Source organism: Vigna angularis, chromosome 5, assembly GCF_016808095.1.
Source record: "Vigna angularis cultivar LongXiaoDou No.4 chromosome 5, ASM1680809v1, whole genome shotgun sequence".
NCBI classification, from domain to species: domain Eukaryota; kingdom Viridiplantae; phylum Streptophyta; class Magnoliopsida; order Fabales; family Fabaceae; genus Vigna; species Vigna angularis.
The window spans coordinates 905,719-918,292 of NC_068974.1; the positions used below are offsets into that span (position 1 = coordinate 905,719).

At 35.6% G+C, this 12,574-nt stretch overlaps 2 protein-coding genes across 4 annotated transcripts; one reads left to right on the plus strand and one right to left on the minus strand.

Annotated features, from left to right (window-relative positions):
* The first annotated feature begins 3,210 nt into the window (after positions 1–3,210).
* LOC108322771 (DNA damage-repair/toleration protein DRT100) lies at positions 3,211–4,652 on the plus strand. Its single transcript, XM_017555007.2, has one exon. The coding sequence runs from the start codon at positions 3,258–3,260 to the stop codon at positions 4,362–4,364; it is 1,107 nt and encodes a 368-aa protein (XP_017410496.1). The 5' UTR covers positions 3,211–3,257; the 3' UTR covers positions 4,365–4,652.
* A 2,852-nt stretch (positions 4,653–7,504) lies between these two features.
* On the minus strand, positions 7,505–11,784 carry LOC108322767 (protein gamma response 1). Of its 3 annotated transcripts, none has more exons than XM_052878286.1 (4): positions 10,897–11,783; positions 10,653–10,739; positions 9,858–10,470; positions 7,505–7,526 (listed from the first exon to the last, which is right to left on the minus strand). In XM_052878286.1, the coding sequence occupies exons 1-4, from the start codon at positions 11,558–11,560 to the stop codon at positions 7,520–7,522; spliced, it is 1,371 nt and encodes a 456-aa protein (XP_052734246.1). In that variant the 5' UTR covers positions 11,561–11,783; the 3' UTR covers positions 7,505–7,519. The 3 variants fall into 3 exon arrangements, with proteins under 3 accessions (XP_052734246.1, XP_017410490.1, XP_017410489.1); XM_017555001.2 differs by lacking the exon at positions 7,505–7,526 and adding an exon at positions 7,710–7,928 and having other exon boundaries at positions 10,897–11,784; XM_017555000.2 differs by lacking the exon at positions 7,505–7,526 and having other exon boundaries at positions 9,511–10,470; positions 10,897–11,782.
* Positions 11,785–12,574: the final 790 nt, after the last annotated feature.

Below are 12,574 nucleotides of genomic sequence, written 5' to 3' on the forward strand. Positions count from 1 at the left end.
CCACATTCCCCTCTTCCTTTTCCTCATGAAGATAATCATGTTCGTCACCACCATCACCCTTTTTCCAAATTAACCTCTTCCTGTTCCTCACCACCATCACACTCTTCCTCTTCCTCACCCATTTCAACCTCTTCTACAACCACATTAACATGTGAATCCTGTTGCTCAACACATTCACCCTCTTCCTCACCCATTTCAACATCTTCTACAGTCAAATCCAAATCTGAATCTTGTTCCTCACCCATTTCAACCTCATGTATAACCACATTAAGATCTGAATCATGTTCCTCAACACCATCACCCTCTTCCAAACCCATTCCACCCTCTTCTACAATCTCAGGCACTTCTTCCTCATGTAAATTAACCTCTTCATCACCTACTTTGGAAACCTCTTCCTCTATCTCCTCTATGTGTCCTTCATCTGCCTCTTCACCACAAGTAAGAAATTGAACTTTCACTGCCTCACTAGGAACATGTTGAACATAGATTTCTACCTCTTCGTTATTCCCCTATGCATAGTTAGCTAAGTATAGTGCTTCCTTGTCATCACTCAGTATTCTGAGATTATTCATCAGCCTTTGTTTCGACCCCTTCCATCATAGCTTGAACTCTGCATCATACTTAAATTCTTTAACTATTCCAACTGCATCAAAATACGACCAACGATCCAGATCAACTCCTTTGATCATGTGTATCTCCACATAATGTAGCCCCTTATTCTTAACAAACTTGCCCATGTGATGCAAACATACGTCGAAAACCATTTCTATACCTACACTCAGACATCAACATTTTATGCTCAAATTGGACCAACCAACCATAACCGAAATCAAAAACAAAAACTTACCTTGATTGCTTACGCTTGTCTTTCATAGCCATCGTTTCTTTCATGACCACCGCAACAACCACCTTGATAGAATGCTTCGAGTAGAATGTTTCGAGTACAATGCTTCAAGTAAAATTAATTTTTCCCAATTGAAAAAAGGTAAGTTAAGAACCCTAATGCTAATCTAATTTCATAAACTAACACGCGACAATCACTTAATCTGATTTCTAAAAAGAAAAATAATGTGGCAGAGAGTAATAGGGAAGCTGGCATCAGACGTGGGCTCGAGTTTGCCCCATCAAACAAAAGTTAACGCCGTTCAATTTTAAGGATTAATTATAAAAGTTTCAAAACTAAAAGGACTAAAGTGAACAAACCTTTCGAATAGAGACGAAACCCGAAATCACTTAATAATTAAGGAACTAAAAACATATTTAACCCTGAATTATACGCTCTCAAGTTATTACTTTCCTTTAAAAGAATTGGATTGTATAATTCGAAAATTAAACGAATTTTCAATAGTATAATCCTAAAATATTTTTTTGAAAAAAACTTTCAAATTATATCATTCAAAAATTATTTTTAACTTTTAAATTATACAACCAAACTTATTTTCTTACTTGAATAATATGAATATTATTTATTTAAAAAAATATTTTTAAATTATATAATTTGAATTTTTTTTAAATGTTTAGATGGTACAATTTAAAAAATAAAAAATGACTTATGAATGAAAAGAAAAAAAAATATGAAAAAAATTATGAAATTGTGAAAAGAAAGTTATAAAAATACAACAAGAAACTGTCCAAATACTCTGTTAACTAGGTTTTTTCATAGAAGAAAACAATATATGAAAAAAATATCATTTTTAAATATTACTAAATTTGATCTTACTGATGTTAAAAAATCTTATTATATATATATATATATATATATATATATATATATATATATATATATATATATATATATATATATATATATAAGAGGAGAGTATAATTTATTTATAAATTACTTGGAAAAGGTAATTAATGATGATGATGATCTTGCAAATATTTTGTCCATCATAGGGCATGAGAACTTTATACTATAGTGTGATAATTTCATAACCCAATCACTGACTACGAGGAAATTAATTTGCTGAATCTAAAACCCTTTAATCATAAAATTTTGGCCATCAAATGCCATAATCATTCACATATACCAAAGTTCAATAAACAAATTAATTATACAAAAATTGGACAATCACATCAAAACTTCATGGAATAATAAAATTTAACGCTATAAAATGTCATAAAAAGAATTATTCAAAATATATGGATAATGTAAGCGGATTAAAGTGATAGATTTTTTATAATTTTGTGAGTAATATTGCTAAGTAGAATACATTTCACAAAATAAAGAAAGAAAAAGTAAAATTAAGAAATTTTTAATGAAAAGAGATGCATTTGATTAGGTGAGTGAAAAGTTGTCATGTTTTCAAATCAGTAAAGACAAAACTGGAAAAAGTAAAATAAAAATCCAAAATAATAGGCTAGGTCCATTTCCTTAACTCAGGTTAAAGCTAGTGATATCATATTCGACTTTAATCTAAGGTTAACACATAATATTATCCACTTTAAATTATGCTTTCACGAATTTGTTTATGATATCATTCTTAAAGACTTTTTTATTAATGGAGGTATTTATGTATATATAAATCTATGTCTAAATCTTTCTTTATCTAACGTACGACTTTGTTATACCCACCAAACATTAAAATAATTATATTAATTTTAAGTTAAATTATTATTATTTAAACTATGATTTAATTTTAAATTATATTATTATTATTTAAACGATAATTAGGTCAACACCAAAATCTATAAATTTTGTGATATTCAAATAGTTAATTACCTTAATTACACATTATCATACTTTTAATATTACTTTGTGCTTATAGTACCCATGTTCTACTAAACAATAACTAATATATAATGAAGGAGAAACCTTAACCCCAAACTTGAAATTTGAAAATTGTTTTAAAAAATAAAATCAACATCGATCCCTTAAACAAAACACTAGTCATTTATATAAAACAGAAGCTCATAATCATCGTACATTAAGATGACATTACAAAGTTTATATTGCAATTACATAAAACAATTTTTACTATTCTTCAAATACCTCAAAATCAACGGTGTAAAGAGTTGATTATTATTATTATTATTATTAGTATCATTATTATCGAAGGTGTTGAATTTATTAACCCCAACATGTGCATGTGTGGCATGTGCAAGCCACTGACAAACTATATAATGAGTATTATCATAACAAATAAAAAAATATTATTGTTAATCAATGTGATGATGCATTGTTAAACACGTATCGTATAAATAAAACCCGATACCATGCAAATCTATAGCATTGCATTCCACGCAACACAAAACACATGGCTTCTTTCACCTTCTCCTTCTTCTTCCTCACGTTACTTCTCCTCGCCGTTATGACCGCCGTCACTCCCTGCCCGCCGTCAGAACGGGCAGCGCTCTTGGCCTTCAAAGCTGCCCTAACCGAACCCTACTTGGGCATCTTCAACACATGGAACGGCACTGACTGCTGCGGGACCTGGTACGGCATCGCCTGCGACCCCACCACAGGCCACGTCACCGACGTCAACCTCCGAGGCGAGTCCCAGGACCCAATGTTCCAGAAACTCGGCCGCTCCGGCTACATGACCGGAAAAATATCGCCGGAAATTTGCACATTGAGCAACCTCACTTCGCTCGTTGTTGCCGACTGGAAGGCGATCTCCGGCGATATCCCTGCCTGTGTCACATCACTATCCTCCCTTCGACTTCTGGACCTCGCCGGAAACCGTCTCACCGGCCAGATTCCAACGGACATAGGAAATATCTGGAGCCTGAGTGTGTTGAGTCTTGCAGACAATGAGATATCGGGCGAGATTCCAACGTCGATTGTGAACCTCGCCAGACTCATGCATCTGGACCTTAGCAATAACCATCTCTCCGGCGAGATACCCTATGACTTTGGAAAACTCCGCATGCTGAGTCGGGCATTGCTGAGCGGGAACCAATTAACCGGGTCAGTACCTAAATCGGTATCCAAAATGAACCGGCTTGCGGATTTGGATGTATCGTTGAACCGGTTAACCGGTTTTATTCCGGTTAAGTTGGGAAAAATGAAGGTTCTCTCTACTTTGAAATTGGATGGTAACTCTATGACGGGTCCGGTGCCTCCCACTTTGTTGAGCAATACGGGTATGGGTATATTGAACCTTAGCCGAAACGGGTTTTCGGGTATCATACCCGATGTTTTCGTGGCGGATTCTTATTTTATGGTCCTTGACTTGTCTTTCAACAACTTCTCGGGTCGGATACCCGGTTCGTTATCCGCATCTAAGTTTATGGGGCATTTGGATTTGAGCAACAACCACCTGTGTGGAACCATCCCAATCGGGTCTCCCTTTGATCATATTGATGCGGCGTCGTTCAGCAACAACGATTGTTTGTGTGGAAACCCGTTGAAGACTTGTTGATGGTGGAGCCGACCCGAATGAGTGTTGGGCCGTTGGTGAATATTAATATATGATTTGGTTATAGTGAAGGAGGCAAAGTGTGATTTGAATTTATCTAATGTGATAGTTTTTGTGATGTAATATATAATTAGGGGAAGTGTTGCAATGGACAAAAGTTATTATGAGAGTGCTCCTGGTTGCATGTGCATGCAAGTGAGCATAGGTCAAAGAGAGGTCTGAAAATTCTTGTATTACATGTGGGTTTCAGAGATTCCATTTCTCTTTTCATTAAGATAACTTTAATTAATATTTCTTGTATTAAGATAACTTTAATTAATATTTCTAGTATGTTACGAAATTTCTTCAGTTCATTGGAGATTCAATTAAATTCCTATCCTAATTTCACAACTTATTCGATATAGTTTCCATTTATTGTGAAGATTTTTAAAATTTATACTCTGTGCACCTTCAAAGGTCTTTCAGAAAAATAACACTTCGTAGTTTTTAAAGTTTAAGAAACACTAGATAATGCATTTCAGCAAATGTGAAGGAAGGGTACTTAATATATATATCGTTTTTTGTTATTGATATTATTTTTATAAGATTTATACACTTATCAAATTAGGATTTGAATATTGATTTTCTCCTCTTTACCATGCTATAAGACTTTTGGTTGTTAGGATTTCACGTGATTGAGCTTTTGAAAGTGTTTCGGTAGGGATGTGGAGACCAAGATACGAACCTAACAACCTTACTCTTTTCCTTCTCTGTGCTGCTTTCACTATGTTGTCTTTCTCTCTTCTCCAAGTCTCTGAGCACGGTGGGCTGGGTACCTGTAAAGGCACTCCGACGCTCAAGTCAATAAGGGTGTTGTTAGAGCAACTGAATCTTTCTTAATTTTCTCTTAGGGGAAAAACGTACCTTTTTCCTGGTGTGCTTTGTATATTTAAATTAACATAATAAACCGTTTACCTGAAAATCCGGTCGGTTAGTGAAGATGACTGTTTAGAAGTTGTAACCGTCATATCGTGTGCTGACACCGAGTCAATTACTTCCGTGATATATGGTCGTGATTCACGGCGCTGTGTAACTGCTTATCTGTAACCACTAGATCACGATGTCGCATATTGTATGTCGATCATCATTCGTGTCGACCTGAGTGGACGACGTGTCGCACACATGTTTCATGTCGGTTGTCGAGCCTCAACTGGTCGACAACGCCACATGGTCGTATGTTATTATAGTCGGTTATCTAGTGGTCGACCACACTAAGTGGTCGAATGTCATTACGGGCATGAGAATGTCCTGCAGTGGTTTAATTGTCGTCGGGTTATTGGTCGACAGTTGGAGGATTAGGTATCCTATAGTACAGAAAGTAAAGGGAAAAAACATAAAAGTTACAAAAAAAAAAAACAATCTCTAATTTCGTAATTAGATTGTGATTGATTGATTTCGTAAAAACTAAGTTGGACTAGATTTATTTTTAAGAACTGAAAATGTTGGTGAGTATTTAGAGAGAAATTTACAGAAAGACATAACACTAATTAAATTTAAGTCTAATTCACATAAGATATTTATTAATATTATTTTCAATTCAAAATCGTAAGATGATAAATTTATACATTTTTATTTTTGTATGATATTTAATTTTTTAATATTGATTCAGTATAAAATTTAGATTGAAAATTAGATTCTCAGTAAATATTTCTGAATAGAATAATCGAGCCACCACTAGCACTTTGGGGGCACGTGACGGTGTTCTTCATCCATTCCCACATCCATTAACTTTGTGCAAAAGGGTATTCCATCCAAGTACGCTTAAGAGTAAAAGTAAAAGTAAGATGGAGAAATGAATAGCTCAAGAAAACAAAAATGGTTTGCACCATTGTTTACTAAAATCCACCAACCACAAAGTAAGATTGGCCCACATTTGCTTTCTTGCAAAACATGAGTTCGTCCCACCACCTCACTAATGGCTACATTTTAGGTGGCCCTCTCCGGGAAGTGGATGATTCTGTGGTTTTCACTCCCTAATCCCAGCTTATTAATCACTTCCACTTTTTATATTTCCTGACTAACCAACACTTTTTGTTTTCACTTTTCCATTGCAACTTGCATTGTCCAACACTGTGTATCCATTATAAATATAATAGGATAAACATTTCTATTAACAGTTTATACGAGAGAGGAAAAATCTCATTAACCTAAAATTAATTTAAGCATAACTTAGACAAGTTAATATTTTTGGAGAACTGTCTGTAAAAACCATGTTCACCTATGCACAAGCAAACTGTAGAAAAACTTCTTTATTTTCCCCTAGAACTGTTTTAGAGAAATTTATCCACTAACATCCTAGAACTATGTGTAATCATCAGCACATTTCTTTCTCAAGTTAAGGTTGGTGAATGATTTGGGAATATTTAAAGTGTCATGATATCGTGCAAAAGGAGGAAGGCCATAACAATGTTTTCTCAACATACAAATTTAACATGGGGGAAGAAATAAAGGCGTACCTTTATCCTGATTTATCATGTGAAGTAGTCAGGAGAAAAGTTACTGTAGTATAACACTACAAACTCCAACGAAGAAAAAGCCACCGCAATTTGTTCCATTCATTAGCTTTATCCCTTCTCGGGCAATGTGACATGGAATCTTTTAGTGATACCCTTTTTGGCTTATCAAACAAGTTTTTCCACCCCTCCAAAAAATAAATCAATGATAGAAAATAATGCAAATGATATACACAGTTGATGGCAAAGACAGGTTAGTGCCTTTAACATGGCTATCGAAACTGGGTTCTACATGCCGGTTCATCCATATAGGACTGAAAACCAGGTTGAGTTCCAGTCCAGAACAGCCACAAAATTACCCCGTGAAAGAGCCAAACGGAAAAAGTTAAAACTGGTTCCGAACTAAAGAAACCAATCTGTGAAGTTATGATTTTCATTGATATGGCTATATTTGAAAATCAAAAAGCCAACTTCAGTGAATATAATGAATTTATTTATGATCATTGTAATTGATTTATCAATTGCAACTTCAACACGTTTTTACATTAGGCTATATTTTTAACATTTCTTTTTGTTTAGTTTCTTAGTATAGACCCAGGCTATTATATCCTGCACCTCCATGATTACTAACCGCACCATACCACACCACCACTATCACTACTTTCATCACCATCTGCAGAGAAAGAAGAGAAAAAAATACAGAAGAAAACTCACTCTCTAATTTTTTTTCCAAAACATTTAATATACAAATCTGAATAAATCATTTCGATAAATATTTTGAGTTCTGGTAAAAATTTTCAAAATTCCCTTAGAAATTTCCTTCAAAAATTTTGTTCCAAAAACATTGTTCTGAAAATTTTGAAAAGCTTTCGGAATATATAATCCAAAAATACTTTTCCAAATGATAAAATGGTGAATTCGAAAATATGAGTGGGTGGACGAAAAATTGTGGAGGTGCAGGAAGGCGGGAAGTAAACGCCATAGACCCGTTATACAACAATAAGGCCGAAGCTAAAGACCCAAACACAAGTGTGGAGGAATTTGCTACCTGCACCCAGTTTTTCTTCTTTCAATCCTATAACATGAAAAATAATCAACATCACCTTTTAATCAATTTAAAACTATATTTTAGATTACGTAAATTAGAATATATTTCAAATCGTATAATTTAAAAATATTTTGAATTACATAATTTGAAATAAAAAATATAATTTCATATTCCACACCTACCTTATCCCCGCAAATTCAAACCAGCTTACATACCCATTCTATTTTTAAAATACCTCAGGGCATTCCACCCTTTAGTGCCCATGATCACCACGTTCCCTACTTCCTAGTGCACCACCTATGAACGTCACACCATATGGCTACACACTCACAAAAAGACCACCATTACCTATTTCATTTGGGGAAATGCTTCAAGTGGGTATGATTTAACATAGCATTAAATCCTTTTCATCCCTTATCTAATTAGTTAACAAAAAGAGGGCTCTTCATTGTTTGTGTATTATGCTCTAAATGCAGTAATAATAAAAAATTGTTCCCAAGTTACTGGAGAATTAGGTGATGCTACGATGTTTACTAAAGTGGATTTGCCTTTGGGCTATCATCAATTTCAAGTTATCCATACAGACAGACATAAAACACTTCGCATTTGTGTTGCCACCATGAGTTTGTAGTTATGTCATCTAGCTTAACTAATGCTCTCTTCAGTTTTTGATTCAACCATCAACACCCTCCTCTAGCCCTATTTCTTCCAGTCTGTTCTAATTTCATTTTTATGACATTCTCCCACTTTTGATGAACATATTCTCTACTTGCAGTTAATTTTCAGTTACTCTCCACTAATAAATCCTTTTAATAGGTTTACCAGAATGACAGGCCCCAACAAAGTCCATTTAAGTGCGTCATTCAAAACCAAAACCAATTATGAGTCTGAATAGTGGAACCACAACCCGCTATCACTCCAAATAAAAATTAGGCTCAACAAAATTAAAGACATCCAACTTGTTCCTAATCCCAAAGGTCATCACATCCAAAGCTTCTAAACAGCAAAGCAAATTCGTAAAAATACAATCTTCAGAAAAAAAGATAGTATTTTAGTACCGGTATTATTTTAATTTTAGAGTTTCAATAGTTTTTTAAAGTCTTTCTTAGTCTACATGTGTTTTAAGTATTTTCTCGGTCAAACTGTTTTTGAAGACTTAAAAATTATCGTTACCAACTACTGCAAGGATTATTTTCCAAAAACACCTAAAAATAGGCCAAACGGTTAAAACTATAAACCTTTAAAGGGTAAATTTTCAGGTTCAACCCACATAAATTTTGGCCAGCTTTAACGGCCGTATGTTCATTGACCAATACAAATTCACTCATCAAAATGAATAATCGCATCTCATTATAACAAAATGTCCCTTGCAAGTAGTTCGTGCTACATAGAGCCGTGAAAATAAGGCATAATATCCAGAATTAAGCTCCCCATCCCATCCCCTAAATTCCCAACCTAAACAAAAGTTTACTAGGACACTGACCCTGAACAGTTTATTTCAGTAATAATACATATAAACAGTTACACACAAGAAACTAAATAAATACAAAATAAATTTCAAGCACAAGGTACTGACTAGAAGAGTACAGTACAACGACTATTTCTATAATAAATGAGAACAAAAAGTTTATTTGCTGTCAACAACATAAGGTATCTACAACTAGTAGTACATGCATTAGTCCAATCGGGCTTCAATCGGGCTTAGTATGAAGTACAAAGGTAAATTTTGCCTCTTGGCATTGAGATTACCAATGTACCAGTTAATAATGTACCTAATGTTCAAGGTTCCTAAGAGTTATTTTTCTAGATTTACCAAGAAACTAAAGTTGGGACAAATTTCAATTGGATACAGAATTCATTTATAAATCAAATAGTAATCGGTCTAAGATATACTCTTACATTTCAGATTCAAATCCAATATTCCAAAATCCCTCAGGAGTCATGGGCGGAACATACCTATATCGGTGCCTAGAAACACCATCTAGGTGTTCACAGCGGAAGTTCTGCTTACTGTCAGCATCCTTGCCATCAGCATTAGGAAGAACAGCATCATAAAACTTTCTGCATTGTTTGCACTCAACTCCTTTTAAATTTTCACGCTCGGCTTTTTTTCTCACTGGCTCAACATACTTGTAACTTCTTTGGTCAACTACATTAATAGAATATTGCTTTAGCTTCTTCTGAGGACTGCTTTTGGCAGCCATATCCTGTGTTTCATCATCTGAGCTGTCATTGTTAATGTCTTCCTGAATCGGGTTTGGGAGGTCCTCCTTATTGAAATCCTTATTTAAATTTCCTCTGATATTCTCCAAAGGAGTGTCAAGAAAATCGTCATGAGGGTCAGGACCTGTTCGACTTTGATGGGTCCGGGTTTGCCTCCAGGAAGATGCTGGCCGCTTTGTACTGGATACAGAGACTAATTTTGTAGTGGGTGGAAATTTAGGGACATCACGAAAACCAGAGGATGGAGAACTCAAATTGGCTCCTCTATCCTCCTCAGACGGCTTCAACTTCACTTCGTTTATCTCACACCCAGTAACAAACACATCTGGAGTTTTGCTTTCAAGGCCTAGAACAATGGGAAGTAGATGATGTGTAATCAAATAACCTAAATTGTACACTTCACTAACTCAACATAGCTTTTAGACAACAAACTCTGTGTATGTATGTTTAACTTGATGCAGGCTGATCGAAGTGAAGGCCATTTCATACAAGGACAGTTGAGTAAATATTAAGAGAAAATTCAATTACCTCCAAAGTCTTCCAATGGGATTTCGTTTCTCACTTCAGCAGCTTCACAAGCACCCATAGTGATATTTGGATTCTCAGATGCAAGAACTGCAACAGCATGCAAAAGACAATTGGTGAGTAAGGAGTGTTGAATGACACTTTTCAGTTGAAGGATTCACGGACTCACAAATAACAATAAAAAAAAAAAGCGACAAACTCTTTCTAGTTTTCTACCACACGGTTACAAGAGAAACTAGCACAATACCAAGTTCAGCGACCGGACTCTGACGTGTGCCAAATTCACTCCCACTCTCAAATTTGTTCTGCTCAACCACATTCTCCTCACAGAGACCAACCTTCCGTCGGAGGTAAACGTGCTGAGACTTAAGCCTCTTATACGCCTCAGTCACGCGATTCTTCTTCGCCTTCTCATCCTGCAACTCACGCGTCAGCGCCTCCACGCGCTCTAGCAGCGCCCTTTCCTCTTCAACTTCTCGCGTCTTCCTCCTCAGTTTCTCGTCCAACTCCTCGATTCTTGCGAGCAACTTCACCTTCTCGCTCTCGCAGTCCTCCAATTTCGAAAACGCAGCGTTTCGCTTCTCTTCGGCGTCTTTCAGAGCGGAAACCTTGGACTGCACCAAGTCCACGAGGTTCTTGTGCAGCGCCATGTTCTCGTCGACCTCGCGCTGGAGCTGGTCGATGCGACGCCGTTTCGATGCCGCGTCGGATTTAAATTGAGGATAAAGCTGGGAGCAGAAGACGTACTCGATCTGCGCGATGCGGTCCTTGGCGTCTTGAATTGAAGCAACGAGGATGGTGCTGAGACCGCCGACACGGTTTGCGGCGCCGGCGTCGGTGAGAGGAAACCCTAACTTCGGAGAGGGAGGATGGGGCACTCTCTCTGCGGTTACTGCCTCCGGTTCGTCCATTGCGGGTGGACGGAAAATGCGGGCAAAATGAAATCGGAATAAGAGTGCGGTGACGGTGCCGGTGCTATGATGGATGGCTGTTATGTTATGTTAGTCTTGCGCGGGATTCTGAATTTTCTTTCCAGATGCCGGCAAGCAAAATCATTTTATAATTTTTTGTTCTAAAAAAGAAAAATATTTTGAATAATATACAATAATTCTAAATCTTCGTATTTTCCCGAGCAGTGCTTTCTTATAATTCTTTTTAAGAAGGTAAATAATATATGAAGATGAAAGGACAAAGGCAAAAAATATGTGAAGAACCATGAGTTGTGCCTTTTCACATAAATGTGAAGACAAAGGCAAAAAAAAAAGAGTCACATAATATTAGTATCTTGTAATATTTTATGTCACGAATATTTTATTTATCAATGTTTTATAACGTTTATTTAATTTAAAATTTATTCAATTCCTATTTGATAAATAACAACATATCATATGGTTATTTTGAAGATAGGAGTTTTATTCTTAAAAGACACATGAAAAAAAAAGACAAATATTTAAATTGTCTTAGGTTTTTATTCTTAATAAAATGTGAGATTATTAGATGTAGTAGGAACAAATACTATAATTTATAATTTTTTTTTAATTTATCTTAAGTTTACCATATGATAGGTGGAGTAACCTTATAAAAGTCGTGCATTTATATCTAGGCAAGCTTTGTTTTATTACACGGTTTATGTACACGTTGGAACGTTGCATCTCCCTTGGTCAAATCCCTCATCGGTAAGTCTTGATATCATTTGCGCTGCACAAACGATCTCACTAACCTGCAAGTCTTGATATCATTTGCGCTGCACAAACGATCTCACTAACCTGCAAGTCTTGAGATTCTTCTCGTGAGTCATGGTTCTTGGACTCGCTTCCCTTTGCTTTTCCACTCTATAAATAGAGTTGTTATGTTCATTCCAAACACATTAAACACTAGATGAGCTTTCTTTCTCTAACACAGTAACGCAAATTGAATCTCCTATG

Coding starts and splice junctions, on each gene's coding strand:
- LOC108322771 (XM_017555007.2), top strand. CDS start 3,258: ATGGCTTCTTTCACCTTCTCCTTCTTCTTCCTCACGTTACTTCTCCTC.
- LOC108322767 (XM_017555000.2), bottom strand. CDS start 11,560: ATGGACGAACCGGAGGCAGTAACCGCAGAGAGAGTGCCCCATCCTCCC. Junction 10,740..10,896: donor GAGTCCGGTCGCTGAACTTG/GTATTGTGCTAG, acceptor ATGCTGTTGCAG/TTCTTGCATCTGAGAATCCA. Junction 10,471..10,652: donor CCCATTGGAAGACTTTGGAG/GTAATTGAATTT, acceptor CCATTGTTCTAG/GCCTTGAAAGCAAAACTCCA.